Here is a 23,029-nt window from a genome sequence, read left to right on the forward strand (position 1 = left end):
CTTATTATGAGCCAAACCCTCTTTCCTTGTATGGTAGAGTGTATTTACCTACAGCTATTCCAGGTGGACCACCCATTAAGCCCCCGACAAATGCTGTTGCACCCGCTACTAGAGCTCCTCGTCCAGAATGCCTGACAGCAGCCTTCATCTTCCTCTCTTCAGAGATACGGCACAATAGGCGCATCACATCATTAACGTCGATTGGCATCTTGGCTAGTTAGGACCCTGAAAAGATATATTTTAAGGTCAAGTTTATAAAAAAGGATCAGCTCTTGGAATAACATTTCTTCTTCCAAAAGAAGACAGAGACCAAAAGTTTTGCAAATAGCAATGAAACAGGAATGCAGCAATGAAAAGCAAAAGAAACAGGTGACAGGTGTTGCATACTTCCAAACGTATTTGGTTTCGTGCAGATTTTTTAATCTGGTCAAAATCACAGTAATGAAACATTTTTAAATGTTCTGCCTATTTGTATAGGGTGTTGTCTTGAGCCTTAAACAACTGTCATGTCCATTCAACGTTGCCAACAGCTACATGTGAGAAAAGAAACAGGCAATGACTCGGTCTTACATCAAGTTATGATCAGAAGATTATAATTTACAGGCATCCTTAATTCTGGCATTTCCTAACTTTGCAACATTAATAGCATATTTTTCAATGAAGGTTTGTGTGTGCGTAATATACATTTAACAAGTCAATTTAACAAGTCAATTCCTTACTTTCTTGTAAAGACAGGCCCTGTAGATGTAGAAGTGGAAGTAAAGAGTGTCAGAGAGAAGTGAGATTTTTTTCACCTTAACTTTAAATTTGAAAGCTATTTCATAATGAAGATCCCTTTCCGTAACATTTACGAGGGCAATGAAAAATGTTCATATTATGCTAGTACATAAGAGCCCCAGTCAGGGGATTTGACCTTATTGAGCTAGGTGCCGTAAAAACAGAACAACAAACAGTCACTGCCCCAGAGCATTTTACAATCTAGGTGTTGATTCACTGCAGCTGCCTCATCCAAGCCCACAAGTGAGGGAGTGTGTGAAAAGGAGCCCCCAGAGCTGCAGGAGGATACCGGAGGTGAAAGAGGTAGATGGGGGGGAGAGGGGAGGGGTGTGATGTGGAAATGAAAGGGGGCTAGGAGGTAGGTGAGATATGAGGCCGAAATTAATTGAGGTCAGGCCAGGAAGGTACAGAAATGACATGGGTTGGAGCATGTGCCTAATTTATCGACATGGGTGAGGGCCAAGGGCAGATGTAGGGCACAGGGTGCAATATAATTAACATTTGTAAGTTTTGGGAGGTAGCCGCTGAGCCACCAGCAGCACTTTATGCAATTTTAGACAAATGTAAAATCTACTGTTTACCACAAGATGCTACTGGGTATGTATAAGGCAGGGGAAATACTTTAATATATATTTTTAAATATCACTGTTTCTCTATGTGTTCTTTGTCTGTGTCTAAATAAAGAAGTTTCCATGCACTACTGTATTACTGTATTCTATATATTGCTCAGATGCACTGTACTGACATACATTGCTTCTACATCTACATATATTCTTAATTATCTTCTCAATGAGACTGTTGCATAGAGAAGTAGACTGAAGACTGAACTTTTCATCCTGGTGCAGTGATAAACAGTAAAAATAGTTTCTAGATGAGGAGCAACAGCTGGCAGCAGGGTAGATAAAAATTAATGATTTTATTTAAAACAGATTTTGATAAAATGCTTTGAGGAAAAAAACCTATCTAAAGATAGTTTTAATTAAGATACATTATAGCTCAAAGATCTCTCATCATGCAATAAAGATTATAAATTTTAATTCTATAGTATGAGAATATATTCATGTAATGTTTAAAAAAAGTTTTGTAAATGAGTTCCAATAGTTCATGGATTAAGGACCCAATCTTATGAGGTTCTAAGGGCTTCTGTATAGATTATTTAGGTTAATCTTTATCTACCCAATGGGACTCAGTGCTCAGTCTAGAAGATACCATGAGAGATGCTTAGGTTTGCAGTCCTCAAACTGTGGATTTGCAATTCCAGAGATAACATGCTTGTTAACAGCAAAAATGTTTTTAAAGAAATAAATAAATAATATATAGAGGTGAGCTATAACAGACCTCAACCCTATTGTCCATCTGCAAATTTGTGTACACAGAGTCAATCCCTTACCTCTCTCTAAAAGTGCAAAGTTTCAAAAAGTTCAATGAATAGATGATTGTTGGGAGCGGAATAGATCTGGACAAGGAGAAGAAGTCTGGAGATAAATGTGAGAAGGGAGGGACAGGCACTAGAAACAAAAAAGTGGAACTGTTTGAGCAGCATATTCCAGAAGTCTTGAGATCTTTCTGAGTGTAGCCTTCACTGATTTGAAATCTACCATACCATTCTCTCACTAAAAGGGAAAATCTATAATGGCAGCAGGCCATTATAGATTTTCCCTTTTAGTGAGAGAATGGTATGGTAGAGAAAGTCACACCAGCAAACTGGTGGAAGTCACTTAAGCACTTGGACTCAGAGACTGTTGAAGCGGTAATCTCGCTTTTAACAGCTGTAGCTTCTTCTGCCAGTGTAGAAAGAATATTTTCTTCCTTTGGACTAATTTGTTCCAAATTGAGAAATCATTTGGGACCGGAAAAAGCAGAAACGCTTGTTTTTCTTTTCCAGATTATGAACAAACAGGAAAATGAAGGTGAAGACGACTGAGTTAGCTGCAGAAGCCAATGTTTTAAGTTTCTCATGTTGACCTGGCTGACACAGTCAATTTAATTTTTGTTGCTTTTAAAAAAAAATTCATTTAACTATTTCAGTTAAAAACTATTTTAACAAAAACCTGATTTTAAAAAACTTGAATGTTTAACTAAATTCAAAAATTCATATGCTTGTTTTGTTAAAATATTATATATCCAGAATACCTAACGTTGTTGTTTTAGTTAAATAAAACAGTTTAAATGTCTGTCTGGTGATGTTCTCCTCCTAATACAGCATGGCAAGAAAATCCTCCAAATATTAAGGATTAACCTGTTGAACTGAAGATAGTTTACCTCCGAGGGACTTCATAAATATCTGCTTCAATTACCTTTTGGTAAATGAAATAATCAATCATTCATTTTCTGATATAGCTGTAAAACTAATCTGAAAAGTTTTCAAATTAAATCATGTTAAAAGTGTATAGTGTGTACCTTCTAAAAATGAAACCTACATCTATCTCTGAGTTGTGAAGAATATATATTAAGGTTATAACAACCAACAAGAAAGCACTTTTGTGTAGAAATCCATTATTAAACTGAGTCTTCCTGACTAGTGATTTAAATCATGATTTAAATCAATTTGATTGAAATCAAATCCACCTTGGCTGGCAGGGTGAATAATATGAATTACGAGGCTTCATCTTGTGAAAGTTGATTGCTGAATTCAAGGTAACCAAATTTCACCCTGAATGAAGGCCTGAGAATTAGGGATACAGTCTGGACTGATACTGAGCACCCTCAAGTATTGCCAGTTTCTGTGCTTTCCTCCTGCCCATCGACAAGAGAAGCACATGTACATACATCCTGCTGACCTCTCTGCAGCATCTCGTGTTATCAGTCATCAAATAGCCCTGTCAAACTCTCAACAAGCCTCAGGAGTGAATGGAAACTCCTTGAAATGGCCTTCCCCTTCCCAAATCCAGAGACTTATTGAGGACACCTGTTCCTCCAACTCCAAACCCCTCACCCTGAGGTGTCCCACAAGGCCCCCTGATAGGAAGTAACTGCAATGCTGATGAGACAACAAGCAGCTCTCTAAATCTCCTTTATGTCCAATTTAAACAGCATACAGCCCCCAATGTGCAGTTTGGGTGTCCTTTTGGCCTCCTCAAGGATTCCGTCCTGCGTGGCCATACTATGACACACTGAACCCCTATGTTCATTCCTTTTTCAAGGCTATCATAAATTCTGTACAAAGTATGCCTTGTGAGGTATCATTCAAAACCTCACAACTTGCTGATCGTTATTGTCCCGGTAAAATGTGTGTAGCAAAACTGTATGTAAAGTTATAAGATTCTACTGTATGATATTACCAGGAATCCTAGAAATCCATCTGCCACAGAAAAAACGCAGAAACACACAGAATTTGAAGTTTTACAGAGAATCTTTAGGTTTTACATTTTGTGAAAAAATAAAAACATACAATAAATTTTATTGAAAGTACCAGTGTCACTTGTTCAATGCATGCAACCTCACCCTCTTTTGCTTGATTTCTGAAAGAGCTTTAAATTTACAGATGAACTCCATTTATCCAATCTAACTGGGACCAGGGCCAGATCAGATAATAAAATTTTTGGATAATCAGGAGAATTGGCAAAGAGCATTCTATCCCTTATTTTAAGATGGGGGGAGGAACGCGCCTTGGGCGACCAGTCCCGTGCAGCAGGGCTGACAGCCACAGCCCCAGCCCACCCAGGGCTGATAGTGGCTGGGGTTCCAGATGTCAGCTAGTGGTTCAGTAAATATGGAGAGATGGATAAATGGGGTTCTACCATATATCAATAAAACATTGTGTTCAACTGATACATATATATAGCGGCTAGAGAAACTAAAGTTCAACATTTCATTTTAATCAAGGAAAATGGGGGTTTTTTTTGTTTTTTTTTTTTTAAATCGGAGTATTTTGGTTTTTTTAAGCTTGGAAAACTAGGATCCCTGGATATTACTAAGAGCAGCCACAAACTAGTTCCTCAGCTAGGTGTCAATAAAATCAAATAGACCATCATCTGATTAAATGGCCATTCTTTGGCAGGAGAAAGGGTGAGAAATAAATTTCTATCTTGGCACAGAAACAGCTGGAGGTTCCCATCCCCACAGACTTTCTGTCTCCTGAACCCCAGCTGGAGATGATCCTCAAGGAAGAGGAAAATATAAAAAAATGGGGGACGCCCCAAATGATCTCTCCCTTCATCTCTACTAACAACATCGAGAACACCTGAATAAAGGAAATAGCCTTTGACCGGGAATAGAGATCCTGACTGAAAGGAGTTCAGCCTTCTGAGAGACATGTGGTGTTTTGAATTCACTTAAGTTAGGTATTAGTTGCATTTTACCTTTTATTTACTTGTATCTAATTATAACTTTTGTGCCTCATTACTTGTAGTCACTTGCAATCTATCCTTCTGTAGTTGATAAATTTGTTTTATTGCTGTATCAACCAGCGTGCTTGGATTGAAGTGTTTGGGGAAACTTCAGCTGGGGTAACAGGATTTGTGCACATCATTTTCTATTAATAAAATGACAGACTTCACATGAGCTTGTATAGCTCAGGAGAGGGCAGGGCAGTACAAGATGCACATTTCTGAGGAAAAGTCTGGACGTGGGAATTTGCTGGTGTTGCTCTGCAGTGTAATTCAAGAGCGGGCTGGCTATAGCATTCATACAACATAGCTAGGGCCCTACCAAATTCACGGTCCATTTGGTCAATTTCATGGTCATAGGATTTTAAAAATCAGAAATTTCATTATTTCAGCTACTTAAATCTGAAATTTCACAGTGTTGTAACTGTAGGGGTCCTGATCCAAAAAGGAGTTGGGGAGTGGGCGGGAAGGCCGGGGAAGTCGCAAGGTTATTGTAGGGGGGTTTGTGGTACTGCTACCCTTACTTCTGCGCTGCTGCCTTCAGAGCTAGCCAGTTGGGAAGCAGCAGCTGCTGGCCAGGAGCCCAACTCTGAAGGCAGAGCCGCCACCAACAGAAGCAAGGATGGCATGGTATGGTATTGCCACACTTACTTCTGCGCTGCTCCCTGCAGAATTGGGCCCTCAGTCAGCGGCTGCCACTGTCTGGCTGCCCAGCTCTGAAGGCAGCAGCGCAGAAGGGTGGCATGGTATGGTATTGCCACCATTTTGAGCTGCTGCTAGCGGGGCGTTGCCTTCAGAGCTGGGTGCCCAGCCAACAGCCGCTGCTCTCTGGCTGCTCAGCTCTGAAGGCAGCACCGAAGTAAGGGTGACAAATACCATGACCCCCCTAAAATAACCTTGTCACCTCCCTGCAACTCCCTTTTGGCTCAGGACCCCAATTAGAGAAACGCTGGTCTCCCCCCGTGAAGTCTGTATAGGATAGCGTAAAGGCACACAAAAGACCAGATTTCATGGGAGGAGACCAGATTTCACAGTCTGCAACACATTTTTCATGGCTGTGAACGTGGTAGGCCCCAAGTATAGCTGGAAGTAATCTGCATGGAGACTGTGTGTGGGCAGACCAGGAGTAGGTGCTCTCACAGCGAAGCAGTGAGAAAGATGCCCCAGGTTGGAGAATTGAGGGGGACCCAGCTGTTCAACAGTCCAGCTGGTACCCTGGGTATGTCACACATACTAGCTAAACACCTCTCCCACCATCATCTTGAGGTCTCAAAAAGAGCTACATTCAATGTTGACCAAGTGGGGAAGCTTGTTAGTGAAGGAGAGAACTTTTCCAGGAGCTGGATCTGAGCTATGGAGATCACTCCCACAAAAGATCAGAATGACCACAAGCCTCCACACTTTTGCAGCCAAATGCAAAACTAACTTCTTCAAATTAGCATTCCCTCAACGATTTCTTCTCACAGGCCCACAACCAACTCACGTAAGCAAGCAAAGAGAAACTCTATAAACTAATCAAGCTATTTCTCCTCCAGGTTGTGAAGGGGAAAAAAGGAGAGCATTATTGTTATTTCTCTTTTTAATTATGTGTTAGGCACTCTAATACCACAGAGGTCATGCAAGTATCTAAATAGATAAATCAGGCCCTAGTTTAGCAATATTGGCTTGAGGTCCATTGTTACCATGTCTTTTTATTCCAGGAAATATTAACGGTGGAAGAAAGCTCCAGTGGTTCCTAACAGAACACCAAAGGTTTAAAAGGTTGGGTATTGCCAGGCAGGCATTCCCAGCATACGTTTCAAGCACAATTTGAGAAATTTGTCTTTGAAAATTGGACTGAGTCTCCAGGGTAATATACAGAATTGACTAATCTAATTAGAAATACAAGACCTGACCACCTTCTCACCCCGGCAAGTGACCCAATAATATACACCAGCCACTTAAATCAGACAGTAGTTCACCTGAGAATATGACTTATATAGGTGTCTGTCAGTCAGTCAGTCAACAGGCCGACTTTCTTAAACTGTTCCTTAAACCAAATAAATTAAAATAAGACCAACTGTGCTAGGTCAGCGCCTGCAATTTGTAAAGTGAACTGTGACATCCTTTAGACCACACAGGCAAGTAAACACTAAGAGCAATGTTATCTCACAATGGTATCACACTTCAAGCAGTCAGATGACGGTGCACAGTTCTAAGGTTTCTCTGATGGAAGGAAAAAGAAGCTCCAACACTCAGGTCCAAGCAAAGAGGAGATTAAGGGTGCAGAGAAAGACTGCTCTCACAGAACCAGAAAAATTGTACGACAATAATGAAAACTCTGATAGACTTCAAATATGGCAGTACTATCAGGCATGGCTATAATAAAGACTGAGTAAAAATATTAGCGTTAGCACAGTGACAGCAGAGGTCAGATCTCAAGGTCTGAAGCAGAAAAGAAATATGGAATTCAAGCAAATCTAGACATTCTTTTTCACAGTGAAACTTGGGAGCTCTTTGGTCCCTCCACAGTAAGACTGTAATTATAAAGGATTTTAATACTTGTTTGCTCTCTTTTAGGGCTTGACTGAGCAAGGTGCTCAGCACAATGGCCCCAATCCAGCAAAATGCTAAAGCTTGTGCTTACTGTTAAGCATTAGTGGCCCCAAGGAAATCCTTGAAGGTACTATGAAAAAAGCACTTATTTCTGCTCTGTCAAACTACTTACCAGATTAGTAAACCACATATGCAAACTGGATGGCTCAGGTATCACAAACTGGATAAACCAAGTCAAAAGGAAAACAGCGCAATAAGGACCAGCAATTACCACTATCTAATGGTGTTTCAATGGCCAATGTGAAGTGAATTGGTGGCTTCAGTCTGGTGCCCAGACATGATAAACATCACAGAAGGCAAAGGCTAAATGGGCTGCCCACTTGCACCTCCAAGAATCAATTGCACTTTTGTTTTTTAAAGTATTATTTCAGTTTCTTCTCTTTTAAAATTTTTTGGCAATTTCACTTAAAATGTTAAGAAAATGCTACTGTGTTGTAGATCTCAGTCAGCTACATCAGTAGACAAATGATAAGAAAGTAGATAGAGCAAATCTGCTGCTCTGTGTATGTGTTACACACAATAGGAAGAATTCTAAATGACTCCAAGCTAGAGAATTTGATTTTAACCCTTCAACCATCTCAAAAAAAAATTCCAATAGCCTGTATATGTTGAGTTTTAAATGTATGTAAAATCATGAAATACATGGCAGTTGCCTTAGGAGTAATCTCTGGGAATGAAGAGCAATGAACAATTACAGACATAATAACCAGAGCCACAGCTGTTGATCCCATTTAAGTTCTACTTTTTAACTAACATTAATTCAACAGAAGTAGCGAGCTGCTTTTGCAGGTTAGGTAATACAAAAAAAAGCACGCTCATTAAAGCCAAGGCAGACAGCTCACACACAAATGAAGTTATGCTTTTAAAAAACAAACAAGCTTTTTTGTTAAACACCAAATGTGTGGTCCTGAATATTAAACTCTAAAGAAGCCTCAAAATCAGGTTGTTAAATTACACAACATTATTTGCTAAGAGGTTTTAAGCCACTTCTACAACAAGATACCCAATTCAAATACACCTCTACCCTGACAGAATGCTGTCCTTGGGAGCCAAAAAAATCTTACCACATTATAGGTGAAACCGCGTTATATCGAAACTTGCTTTGATCCACCACACGCACGCAGCCCCGCCCCCCAGAGCGCTGCTTTACCATGTTATATCGGGGTAGAGGTGTATTTCCATTATACAGCCAAAACGATGCCCTGAAAGAGGCAGGTAGGACTGCCAGATAATTCTTCCAAGGACACTATCGATACCATAATAATATGGCACTTTATTATAAAAATGCACTGATAGATCCTGGAAGTTCTGAAAGGTCTACACCTAAAATGGCTAAGACAATCACCTCAACTGGTTATCTCATCCAAAAACCTTTACAAGTGAAATTTACTGTATTTCAATAGACAAAGTTATTCATGTGAAGATACATTTCAATAATTATGCCCCTATTACTTCTCTTCTGGCAATATTCTTTATTACTATGGACACCTGATGAAAATAGGAAGGTACTAATTCTGAAAATGTCGTACGTGAAGATATCAACAATGGGGTTTAAGTACACATGTAGCATATTGAGAGTCACAAGCCTTCCCTGTTCCACACACCAGTTCCCTTCCCAGGCTCACCTGTCCTGCCAAGTTAGATGTGAATTCTAGTAACTGAAACTAACTCTGCCACCTCATCAGTACTATGCTAGATCCCCACACCTGAGACTCTCAGTTCCTGGTCAGTGAGCACATGTGGAGTGATTCAGGAACAAGATTCACAGAACTGCTTACTTACCAGTTTTCAAAAGTGGATTATGCAGCTAATCAGTACCTGCATTGCAATTCAAACATTATTTTTAAAATAGTCAAGAAAAGCCATCCAGTTAAAATATTAACACTTCTGCAAACAGCATGTCTGCAGCAGGCTGGATTGCTTTAAATCAAAGTGATTTAAACTACTGATTTTAATCGTGATTTACATCAACAAACAGGAAACCTTGATTTACATAAGTGATTTTAATCTTGTGTTGCATGTGTACTCTCCAGTTATTTTCCTAAAGAGAGGTTAATTCTCATTCATTGGTAACCATTAAAACATGTTGATTTGCAAACAAATACTGTGTCACAGTAAATTTGGTACTTCCTTTTGGTAATCTACAGGGCCAGCTTTAGGTTTTTTGCCGCACCAAGCAAAAACATTTGGGGCTGCCCCCCACCCCAGGGCTCCCCCACTTCTCCCCTGTTGCCCCAACCCTGGGCTCTTCCCCCCCCGCACCCCCTGCTGCTCCAGCTCTGGATTCCCCCTCTTCTCCCCCTCCCCGCACCTCCCTGCCACCCCATCCCTGGGTGCTCTCACCCCCCCCCACACCCCCTACCGCCCCATCCCTGGACTCTCACCCCCCCACACACACCCCCGCACCCCCTACTGCCCCAGCCCTGGGCTCTCACCCCCCCCACAACACACCCACACCCCCTGCTGCCCCAGCCCTGGGTCACTGGTAACACTCTCCTGGGGGGGGAGGAGGGGGTGTCATCAGCATTCCGCTCATGACACTAGCAGGGTGGAGGCTGCATCCACCCGACTCCTTCCTGGAGCCCAGGGGGGCCCTGATTCCGCCCGCTCCCCCCTCACCTCCAGCCGGTCCAGCGCTGGCAGGGTAGGGGTAAGCAGCGGGGCTCCCGGGCCACGCCTCAGCCCAGGGTCCCGCCTCCAGGACCAGCCAGGAATCAGGAGGGCAGAGCCGGGGGCACCGCCAAGGCAGGGGACTGAGGAGCTGGGGCAGGGCAGCCCCAGAGGGAGCGGCCGGTGGGGAGCGGAGCCCCAGAGAGCGGGATGCGGGCCCCACACGGCAGTGTTATACCAATAAAATAAAAATCAGCAAGATCTTACTAAGGGGAAAAGGCAAAATACCACATTTATTGTGAATACAGAAAGAATCATAGTAAGCAGTTATAGCTATAACATTCCATTCAATCTCATATTTATTCACACATTCATTCATTCATATACACACACACACAGAGGTTCTGCAAGGTTGTTATCATAGTTACCAGCCTAGAAGTTGCTCGTGACAGAGTACTGGCCCGGTAGCCTGTACACGAGAGTGGAGCCAAGTCCGGGTCAGATGCACATCTGATGCTCCTGGAAGTTGGTTTGCAGAATCAGACCCCAAAGTTCTCACTTTCCAGAGTCCATTTTTATAGGAATTTCTTCCTATGCCAGTCTATGGGAATTGCTTCATCATGCTGTTGCTGAATCAATCAGCAGATAGCACATTCCTGACGGCTCTGTGCTGCCAGATGTTATCTTGTTCTTTGGTTCTCCCATTCTTGAGGCTGTTGGGTGGATTCCAGTCTGCCCTCCGGGGGTCCTCTGGTTATTTCCACTTGATGCCTTCTTCAGCCGATGGACACTGGATTCTTAGGCTGGCACCTCCCTGATCATTCAGTTATTATCCACACCAAGCATCCATCCACATACATCCTCTGTCTCTATTTTAATCACAATTGTTAATACAACAAAAGGGCGGGGAGTCTCTAGGTGCTGTTTCTGTTGTTACAGAGTATTGCTTTGAGTCTCTCTCTGTGTGAACTGCTTTGAGAACAGACTCTGTCTTAGAATGTACTAACGCAATTAGCAGCTTGCAAGTTTCACACGTAGAGGGAGAAAAACAGTACCAAAAACCAAGAGACCTCTTAATTAGAAATACCCTGGAATTTAAACTATGGGAAATCAAACTCATTTGTGATTTTAATACAGAACTTCTTTAATATGATCCAACAGCAGCACCTCGGGCACTGGTCCCCTCGATGGCCCCGCTGCTGCTGCTCCTCGCCACCCTGCGGCACTTGCAGGCAGCTCCTGCGTGCACCCCACGGGGCGGCCCCCAGCCAGACTGTCCCGCGCTCCACGTGTCGGAGCCTGCCGGCAGCACGAACTACAGCGGCCCCCGAGCGCCCCCCCGCGCTGCTGCTGGACCCCAGTCCCGGGGCCAGCTTTCGCCACCCGCTGCAGCTCTTCCACCTGGACTTCGGCGGCAGACAGCGTCCAGCCCTGATCCGCCTCCCAGAGCCAGCACCCTGTACCCCCTCCTGCACCCCAACACTCTGCCCCAGCCCAGAGCCCCCTCCTACACCACAACCCCCTTCCCCAGGCTCAGCCCAGAGACCCCTCCCACACTGCAAACCTCTTGGCCCCAGCCCAGAGCCTGCATCCCCTCCCGAACCCCAACCCCCTGCCCCAGCCCAGTGAAAGTGAGTGAGCATGGTGGAGGGGATGTGTGTGGCGTGAGTGGGGGAAGAAGGTGCAGGGCCTCGGGGAAGGGATGGGGTAGATCCTGGGTTACCCTTAGATTAAAAAAGTGATCCTGGGCTTAAAAAGGTTGGAGACCACTGCTGTAAGGTGACATTAAAAGTTGGACTGAGACTCTCTGGACAATTGCGGCAGATTTCTGTCAAGTCAATAAATAGTAGAAAGCATATATAAGGATCTATGGTGATCTTCAAGTTGTATTTTGATTGCATAAAGAATAAAAACTAAAGGCAGGCAGGGGAACTCAACAGCTCTCCCCATTAGATCAGCTCTAATTTCTGTATATCCCTTTTCTGCATTTCCAATATACATAGACATTTTAATTTCATAATCTACCAATAAAATGGCAGTTATTACAGAAGCTTTTGAGACATCTCCCCTAGTAACTGAGTAGATGATTGGCCTGGTTGTTACACAACCACCACATGATCCCAGAGACTAGACTGTTATCCAGTGACTCAGCAGTCCACATAACCTCTGTGGTTACGTGGGGGCAGAAGTTCACAAACTCTGTAGCAGAAACTGCCAATAAAAGAATCCAAGAAGTAAAAACATACCTATCTACAAAAGGAGGATCTTCCTCTCTAGAACCCAGGGGTACATTCTGCTGCCTTGAGTGGGACTTGTGCGCCTAAAATTCCTAACTCATTTACTGTAACCTAGAGACCCCCTGGCAAAGAGTCCCTGTTCTTTGCAAATAACTCTCACCTCAGACCACATACGCTCATTGCATCAAACATACCACACAGGATATTTATCCATGAAGAGTAGCATGTAAAATACCTACAAACAGCTTGTAGATATTCATCAAGGTTCAGAATCATTGCAAGATGTATGTACAGGTAACATTTAAAGTATAGTGTATTTATTCTGAAAGTATGCTTTATGGTCTTGGACTAGAAGGGCTTGTCTCCACTGGAAATTGACAGCGCTGCAACTTTCTCGCTCAGGGGTGTGAAAAACAAGTTTCAGCGCTGTAAAGGACCAGTGTAAACAGTGCACCAGCGCTGGGAGCCATGTTCCCAGCGCTGGTAGCTATGCGTCTCGTTGAGGTGGTTTTTCTAAAGCACTGGGAGAGTTCTCTTCCAGCGCTGCGCCATAGCCACACAAGCCATGTTAAAGCCTGCAATTAGTCACCAGTATCTGGATGACTCATTCAGGCAAGAGAGAGAGGTCATCCTTCCCTGATCAACCAGTGATGTAATGAAAGGTTCTAATGCCTCCCCTTGCCACATACCAGAATAGTCAACGGAAAACCAGCAGAGACAACTAAAAACAATCAAATCCATTTGGAGGTGAAAAGAAAAATTATAGCAGGCAGGAGACTGCCTAAAAACAAAAGAAAAAAAAAAAACACCACCAAAAAAGCTCACCTGTTCTAGAGAACGTTAGACTTTCCTTGCTGCAACACATCAGAACAACATCCATTAAGTCCTGCATCCTCACCTCCCCACCACACCAACGGTCCATATAGTCCAGTGGGAGTGCTTTCTAGTAGTTAGAGCAGCAGCTCCGGAGCCAAAACACATTCCAGTTCCAGTTCCAGTTCACATTCTACCACTGTTGAGCTGACACACCTTGGTAAAGTTACATCACTTATTTGTGCCCCAGTTTCATAATCTGCAAGATGGGGATGGAAACTTTTGTCCAGTCCATCCCTCACTTTTTCTGAGGTTTGAGTAATATCTTGCACATGCATAAACTATGAAACCACATGATCATAATGTAAATCTCATCCTCCTTATCCACATGTTCCCTTCTCATGTTGTGTCTAAAATTCTGACTCTAAGCTATTTGTGGTCAGGGAATACATCTTCTTGTGTCTTCTGGATGCTATAAACCTAAAACAACTTGCAACCTTTGACCAGCCAAAATGATGGCTATCTGTTTACAAACCTTGTGGGTGAAATAGCAAATGAAAACATCTCTAAGGACCCAACAAGCAACACTCTTGCAGCAAGGAACACAAAACTGCACTTATACATCAAAGAAGTTCTCTTTAATAGTCAGTCTAAGGTTTTAAGTGTGTTTGGAATGTGATCTTTAATACTTTCTTGGGGCTTGGCAAAATGTTAATAAATAATCTCATTTCAAATAACTACACCCACAAAAAATTAGCTTTTGGTTTTATCTATTTGAGAAGGACATTTTCATGCCTAGGATGAAAAAAATCCAACACATACATTACAGCTCACCAGCCCCTGGGAATGTCTAACAGGGAAATCTCCCTCATCAGGTGAAAAGAAAAAAACTCCCCACGCCCAAGCCTTTGGAGCGGTGATTGAGGCCAGACACACCCTGTTCTACACCAGCCACGAAGTAACGGGGAAGCGCACGGCCCCAGAGGCTGCTAAAGCCGATCCGGCCGGGCTGGTTCTTGGAGTCCGGGGTTGCCCAAGGGCTGTGGCCCCCCGTACCAGGCGCTCCCTAGGGCGGTGGCGCACACACACATCTGGCCGGCGGTGACAGCAGTTTACATCCCGAAACGTGGGGTCGCCGCCCACCCGCCGCAATGTGCGCGCAAGCGACCTTCCCGGCCGGGGGGCGGCGGAGGCTCCGGCAGGCCCGAGCGCGGCTGAGCAGGGCTCTGGGGCCACGGCACGGGAGGGAGGCGGAGCGCACCCTGCCCCAGCGGGCCGGAGCCCTTCGCTGTGCTCGGCGGCACGTCAGCTGGGACCTACCGCTCCCCCCGCATCCGGCCCCCGAGCGGAGGTCGCCCGCAGACACGCGCAAACCGCAGCCCCCAGCGCAGGGCGCTTCCTCCCCCTCCCCCCGGCAGCCCCGGGCCCCCTCCGTGCCGCCCAGCCCCGCAGCCCCGGGCCCCCTCCCTGCCGCCCAGCCCCGCAGCACCAGGCCCCTCCGTGCCGCCCAGCCCCCGGCTCCCCTGGCTGCCGCTCAGGCTGCCTACCTCGGCCCGCTGGGGCGCAGAGTCACGGACGCGGAAGGGCCCGGGAGGTTCCAGGCGCAGCAGCAGCCACGTGCGAACGGCGCCGCCACTGGGAGCCGGCCGGCGCGGGGCCGAGGGGAAACACGTGGGCGGGGGTATTGATAGGTTGTGTCTCGTCCCCGCCCAAGCGCCCTGGATTGCTACAGAGGCCGCGCGGGTGGGCGGGGCCAGCCCCTTCAAGGGCCGGAGGGGGCCGGGAAAGTAGTTCAGCCAAGGGTGCCTTCTGCTCCCCCCACAGATGCTGGAAGGAGGGGTGCTACTGCATCTCCTGGGTTCAAGTAGTTTCCATTATACAAAGGGTTTGACAGTTTGGTTCAATGGCCCTCCTTCCTCGCCCCCTGCGTCCAGGCACAGAGGCCCCAGCAGCAGGACCCTCAGGCTGTCCTCCTTAGCATTACTGTGTATTGCCCCAGCGCCCCGGGGAATGCAGGGATTTGCAAAGCTTGGGCTCAGACAGGTGCCCAGCCCCAGGGAGCAACAACCCCCCCCCCCGGATTGTTGCCTGCTCAGCCTTCAGAGACTAAATCCCCCACCCAAAGCACTCCAGGAGCAGGCCCCGGCTACTGGAAAACATTTTTTTCAGCCTGTATGAATCACTGTGGGGGCAATAGCACCGAGGGGGCAGGTGTTGATAGTGTGCGCACATTGTTGGCATCCTTTAATCTACTAATCCAGATGTGGGAATTACAGCCTATGGTGTAGATGGTTTGCAATGTCTCATGTGACTGAATAGTCCAATCTGAGATTGCATGATCTTTGGCTCTTTTCTCTTCAAGCTGTAGGAACCAGCTCCTGTCATGGACTTTGATACCCCGATGGCACCACTTGTTATGATCACTTGCCAAGATTTCCCATTGGTCAGGATCAATACCAAATTCCTTTATATCTCACTTACATGTGTCTTTATAATGAAGTTTGGGATATCCTGTTCTTATTCCCTCTGATAGCTCCCTGTATAGCATGTCCTTGGGTATGCGTCCGTCTTCCAACCTACTCAGATGGTCCAGCCAGCACAGTTGTCTTTGCTTGAGCAGGGCTTTCACAGTTGGTAAATTTGCCCTTTGAAGAACCTCTGCGTTGGTGACTTTATCTTTGCCGGTATAAACAATGTAGGGGGAAACTGTTTAACCTTTTCTCCTGATGAGCATAAATTGTCCATGTTTCCCTGCCATACATGAGAGTGCTGAGGATGCAAGCTTGGTACACTAGCATTTTGGTCTTGATGGTCAGCTTTGAGTTGTTCCATGCTCTTTTAGTTAGTCTGCTAAAGGTGGTGGTGGCAGCCTTTCCAATGCGAACATTTAGTTTTCCATCTAGTAAGAGGTTGGTGGTCACTGTAGAACGTAAATAGCTGAACTTTTGGACTACTTCTAGCTGGTTTGCATTTAGGGTAAATGAAGGATCTTGTGGAACTCCTTGTCCTAATACAACCATTTTCTTGATGTTAATGGTGAGAGCAAATGCCTGACAAGCAGTTGAAAGGCAGTTCATCCATGAGTTCTTGTAGTAGATCTTCATCATGGGCTATGAGGGCAGCAGCAGCGCGAATAGAAGTTCCCTGATTAGTGCCTTTTTGACTTAATTCACGACAGTTTGAAGAGTTTCCGATCTGATCTAGTCTGAAGATACACTCCATCTTTCATGTCCTTAAATGCACAGTTCCAGAGTACTCAGAAGAAGATTCCAAAGAGTGTAGGGGCAAGAACACATCCTTGCTTCACTCCACTTTTCATCTTAAACCCATCTGAAATGGACCTGTCAAACTGGACAGTTGCTCTCATGTTGTTGTGGAATGAACATTTAAGACTTAACAGGGTTGGTGGGCATCCTGTCTTTTCTAAGATTGCAAATCAGGGTGAATAAAAATCAATGAATTAAAAAAAAATAAATAAAAATCGGATTTTTTAATTTAAATCTGATTTTTTTGATAAAATGCTTTTTGAGGAAAAAACCTATCTGAAGATAGTTTTAATTAAGATACATTATAGCTCAAAGATCTCTCATCATGGAATAAAGATTATAAATTTTAATTCTATAGTATGAGAATATATTCAAGTAATGTTTAAAAAAAGTTTTGTAAATGAGTTCCAATAGTTCATGGATTAAGGACCCAATCTTATGAGGTTCTAGGGGCTTCTGTATAGATTATTTAGGTTAATCTTTATCTACCCAATGGGACTCAGTGCTCAGTCTAGAAGATACCATCAGAGATGTTTAGGTTTGCGGTTCTCAAACTGGATTACATCTCCATAGATAACATGCTTGTTAACAGCAAAAATGTTTTTAAAGAAATAATATATAGAGGTGAGCTATAACAGACCTCAACCCTATTGTCCATCTGCAAATTTGTGTACACAGAGTCAATCCGTTACCTCTCTCTAAAAGTGCAAAGTTTCAAAAAGTTCAATGAATAGATGATTGTTGGGAGCGGAATAGATCTGGACAAGGAGAAGAAGTCTGGAGATAAATGTGAGAAGGGAGGGACAGGCACTAGAAACAAAAGTGGAACTGTTTGAGCAGCATATTCCAGAAGTCTTGAGATCTTTCTGAGTGTAGCCTTCATTGATTTGAAATCTACCATACCGTTCTCTCACTAGAAGGGAAAATCTATAATGGCAGCAGGCCGTAAAAGAGACCCAGTTTGGGAATAAGAACCATTCAAGAAATATATGTTTGCTGATGATGTTTTAAAGAAAGTCACACCAGCAAACTGGTGGAAGTCACTTAAGCACTTGGACTCAGAGACTGTTGAAGCGGTAATCTCGCTTTTAACAGCTGTAGCTTCTTCTGCCGGTGTAGAAAGAAAATTTTCTTCCTTTGGACTAATTTGTTCCAAATTGAGAAATCATTTGGGACCGGAAAAAGCAGAAACGCTTGTTTTTCTTTTCCAGATTATGAACAAACAGGAAAATGAAGGTGAAGATGACCGAGTTAGCTGCAGAAGCCAATGTTTTAAGTTTCTCATGTTGACCAAGCTGACACAGTCAATTTAATTTTTGTTGCTTTAAAAAAAAAATTCATTTAACCATTTCAGTTAAAAACTATTTTAACAAAAACAAACCTGATTTTAAAAAACTTGAATGTTTAACTAAATTCAAAAATTCATATGCTTGTTTTGTTAAAATATTATATATCCAGAATACCCAACGTTGTTGTTTTAGTTAAATAAAACAGTTTAAATGTCTGTCTGGTGATGTTCTCCTCCTAATACAGTATGGCAAGAAAATCCTCCAAATATTAAGGATTAACCTGTTGAACTGAAGATAGTTTACCTCCGAGGGACTTCATAAATATCTGCTTCAATTACCTTTTGGTAAATGAAATAACCAATCATTCATTTTCTGATATAGCTGTAAAACTAATCTGAAAAGTTTTCAAATTAAATCACATTAAAAGTGTATAGTGTGTACCTTCTAAAAATGAAATCTACATCTGTCTCTGAATTGTGAAGAATATATATTAAGGTTATAACAACCAACAAGAATGCACTTTTATGTAGAAATCCATGATTAAATCAAGTCTTCCTGACTAGTGATTTAAATCAAATCCACCCTGTTGCAAATAGACCTGTTTGGCTGGCTGTGTGCACATGTAACACTGGGATCGAACCTGGGACCTCTGAAGCTTAGTATATGAGCCTCTACTGTATGAGCTAAGAGCTACCTGGCACTTAGCTAAGGCTGTAGTAGACTTATTAATCTTTAGATGGTCTAGGCTATAATGGCCCAAACAGTGGAGTAACACTAAATGTGAGCACTAATGATCTGAATTCTTTATGGCTGAATATAGCACTATTTTTCTATAAAACGAGATATGCAAAGCCAGAAGTAACATACTCTGTTTACACTCCTATGCAAAGAAAAGGTCACTAGCCTAATCAAATGTTATCTCTCTGGTATTTTAAAGGTCTCGATTCTGCAAACACTTGGGGCTTGTCTACATGGGAGGTTTAAATTGCACTAACTTTACCCAGTACATACTCAAATGACCTTCATATACATGACACTCTTTCAAAGCACTCTAATTGACCAAGTAATATGTATTCCACAATCCAGATTGAAAGCGGATTAAGTTAATTGTGGATGAGTTAGTGTGGACTAATGTTCATGTACCCAAATGCTCATTTGCACTAGGGTGGCAGTTCGCCAACTGCTATCCCACTCTGCTTTGCATGTCATCAGGATCAGCCGGTTTATCTGAGTACTCTCCACTCTTCTGAGGTCATGTTACCCAGATGCTTCCCTGTTCAAATGCTGTCCAGAAGCCAGGACCGGTCCATTTGCTCCTGGATTCACATACCTCAACATTTGAGTAGGGTATTACTACTATTCTACAATCTATACTACCATACAATGCCATGTGCAGCATCATGGAGCTGTGCAGAAATCACTGAGTTTCTCACCATCTGGGGAGAAGCAAGGGTGCAGAAAGCCCTTACCAAAAATCACCAGAATAAAGCAGTGTGTATGGACATCTCTAGAAAGATGGCAGAAAAGGGTTCCAGCAGGGACCCTTCTCAATGCTGCAACAAGAACAAAGAACTCAAAAGTCTACACAACAAAACCCGGGCCGAGAGACCTCTGGTAATGCTCACAGGATTACAAGGAGCTGGACTGAGTGGTCTCATTGTGTAGTCCAGGAGCATTTACCTTAAGTCCTGCCTGCCTGAGGAGGTCATCCTGAATTTGAGCATTCTGTTGGATCTTGGTCCTTGTTTGGGAAGCTGCACCAAGCATCCAGGAAAGCATCTGCTACTTCTGGTCACACATAAGATCCTTAGTGTTATTTACTGAAGAAATTTAAAAAAAAATGACTTGAGAGGGTTTTCATGTTTTTTTTCTTAACCCTCCCCTCCCCCTGAATTTTAGCTGAGCGACTCAAACAAACAAACAAAAATGCAACCAAGGTGTGTCCCTAGACCAAGCAGGCTCATCCAAGGGTACCTCTGCCCTCCCTTCATCCAGGTTTATTTCAGTCATCCATTTGGTGTGATAGTCTGATACACTACCATATGCAATCAAGCAAACAATGAATTAAAAGAATGTTGGACAGCTGTGTCACATATGGCTCCCGAAACATCACAATGTTTCTTTACAACAGTAAAATCTACAAAAAGTTGTCTAATGTAAAAACGAACAAACAAACTAGGTTGTGTTTCCAAAGCATGGATTATTAACTGATTGTTTTTGTTTCTTTGTCACTGAAGCCTTATTATAATACCATCTCTCTGATGCTAAAGTAAACCATCTCCCATTAGACTCCTCTGTGGGAAGTGAGAGAATGAACGAGGAAACCAATAAGAAATAAAGCTTCCCATCTCTGTGTCTTTCTTTCCCTCCCTGTGGTTATACTTGGGACTTCTTAACCTCCCACGCTTTATATGATCACATAAAATAACCCTCTCAGTGTAACATCTCCAAATGTTACAGGCCTACTGATGCTCTTGATTTTTATTACTTAGATGCAAAAGGCATTTAATTTAACAAAACAAAAAAGAACAAAAACAAAATGTCATGTAAATTGTTTAAAAGGCGAATAATTCTAACTGTAAGCAGCTTTCCAAAGAAGGAGGCGATTGGAGCACTGGAGTCTGGCAATATTCAGGGGAAGGAAACTAAATGCTCATTTAAAACTCCAATAAAGGACAAATATTCATAGTTTATTAGGGGCAGGTGACTGGACATTTCATTGACTTGCTATATTTTTTCTAGAGTAAAACACCAGCAAAACAAAGATACAAATATTCAGTAATGATGAATGTATCCTAGTTAGGCTATGAGCACTACTGTAAATATATATGCACCATGGGTGAAATCTTGGCCACATTGAAGTACTCAGTGGGTGTTTTGCCATTGACATCTCTGGAGCCAGAATTTCACCCGGTATGTGTATACCAAACTGCACCGGATGACATATGTAATACACTATCATTTTAGAAATATTCTAGTCTAAGTACTAACCTATTCACTCTAACACTACATGTCAAAAATTCCCATCAAACGTTTTGAATAGGCTGACTAGATATTGAGGAATATATAGCACAAAAGTCAAAGAGTTGTTCTTGTAGAAACAGAAAAGTATACAGTACAATAAATGAACTACGATTTCCTCTCAAACTGCTTTTATTACACAGATGGCTCCCTCTGGTGGCTACATTAACACCTTCTAACCCTGTTACGTTGTTTTACATTGCCATTTGGAAAAAAGCTTTTAAATTGAACAAACTGACAAATATTTTCATTCTATGTAGTTTCTATCAAATTATGTGCTTTAAACATAGATTTGTCTAACTATACTTCAGAATCACGTGGTCCAGTTTTAACCAATAACTAGCGCCATACCTGAGGCAGAGTTTAGTCTGCTTTGTTAATTCAAGGCACATTGTTCTCATCTCTGGCTCCCTAGTAATTTCCTTCCTTGGAAGTTTAGTATATTGTCTTCCTAACTGGAGGTGACATGATCTGTAGCACATGAAAGTATAATCTGAAGTTGTTTCCTGTTGGGTTATTCTGGAGAGCATTTTGCAAATATGACATATATCAGAATTGTAGGTCAAAAGTGTCTAGTGGGAAAGCTTCCTTTGGGAAGTATAATATTAATGGAAGGACAATTTTGTATCTAGCAGCTACTTCAGACAAAAATCATTGTTAACTCAGTGTTAAATTTGCTGAAGTAACATATATAAAAAATACTTAACTACAGCAATAGTTTTAAGAAAATCTAAGCATTTGTAAGGTTTTGTAAAGATTTAACTTGTAAAGTACCTGTAGAGGGGTTTGGCTGGGGCTTGTCCCTCCGGGGTGGCGGGGAACCACACCACCTCGCTACTTCCTTCCAGTTGTTGATGGTGAATTAGCCTGGCCGTGGGAGTCTCTCGCCGCGGCAGCAGTAGAGGCAAACACAGACAGTTATTCGCGCCTGGCCATGGTCGGCAGTCAATAGTGAGTCAAGGGCTCAGGTCCTCAGGCAGGAGCTGAGCAACAGTATTTAACTAGCAGGCCCAGGCCCGGCGTCAGGGCATGGCAGCAGAGAGTCAGTGACTCAGGCCCTCAGGCAGAAGCTGAGCAAACAGCTATATAATTAGCAGGCCCAGCCCCTGGATCAGGCCGGGGCAGCCAAGCGTCAGTGGCTCAGGCCCTCAGATAGGGGCTGAGCAAAGGCAAGTAAACAACCAGCCCAGGCTCTCGACTCAGAGGGGCCTGGGAGAGGGGGAGATTGCCAGCCACAAGTTGGGTGGCGGGGGGATGCAGGCCCACCCACTCCACTGCGTCCCAGCCTGGGGCCCTAGCAGCAGCCAAAGGCTGGCTGCTGTGTCAGTGGGGATCCTGGCCACAACACACTGACATAGGCTCTTGTCAAGGTTCCTTCCCCATTCTGAACTCTAGGGTACAGATGTGGGGACCTGCATGAAAACCTCCTAAGCTTACTTTTACCAGCTTAGGTTAAAACTTCCCCAAGGTACAAATTATTTTACCCTTTGCCCTTGGATTTCCACTGCCACCACCAAACTTTATCTGGGTTCCTGAAAAAATGGAGTTTGGACACGTCTTTCCCCCCAAAATCCTCCCACCCCTTGCACCCCACTTCCTGGGGAAGGTTTGGTAAAAATCCTCACCAATTTGCATAGGTGACCACAGACCCAAACCCTTGGATCTTAGAACAATGAAAAAGCATTCAGTTTCCTTACAAGAAGACTTTTAATAGAAGTAAAAAAGAAAAGAATCACCTCTGTAAAATCAGGATGGTGAATACCTTACAGGGTAATTAGATTCAAAACATAGAGAATCCCTCTAGGTAAAACCTTAAGTTACAAAAAAGACACACAGACAGGAATATTCATTCTATTCAGCACAGCTATTTTCTCAGCCATTTAAAGAAATCATAATCTAACACATACCTAGCTAGATTACATACTAAGTTCTAAGACTCCATTCCTGTTCTGTCTCCAGCAAAAGCATCACACAGACAGACACAGACCCTTTGTTTTTATCCCTCCTCCCAGCTTTTGAAAGTATCTTGTCTCCTCATTGGTCATTTTGGTCAGGTGCCAGTGAGGTTACCTTTAGCTTCTTAACCCTTTACA

General features: G+C 43.3%; 1 protein-coding gene across 3 annotated transcripts in view; it reads right to left on the bottom strand.

Annotated features, from left to right (window-relative positions):
• The window catches only part of C12H19orf12 (chromosome 12 C19orf12 homolog), a 28,734-nt gene extending 13,635 nt beyond the window's left edge, over positions 1-15,099 (bottom strand). For all 3 annotated transcript variants that reach the window (XR_012641563.1, XM_074968686.1, XM_074968687.1), the window contains exons 1-2: positions 14,908-15,099; positions 49-225 (exon numbers count right to left, since the gene is read on the bottom strand). Coding sequence is in view for 2 of the 3 variants with exons in the window: in XM_074968686.1 (XP_074824787.1) it covers positions 49-208 (160 nt within the window). In the remaining variant the exon portion in view is untranslated. The remainder of the gene's footprint in view (positions 1-48; positions 226-14,907) is intronic.
• Between the last annotated feature and the right edge of the window lie 7,930 nt (positions 15,100-23,029).

The sequence above is a fragment of the Natator depressus genome, chromosome 12 (assembly GCF_965152275.1).
Source record: "Natator depressus isolate rNatDep1 chromosome 12, rNatDep2.hap1, whole genome shotgun sequence".
NCBI classification, from domain to species: domain Eukaryota; kingdom Metazoa; phylum Chordata; order Testudines; family Cheloniidae; genus Natator; species Natator depressus.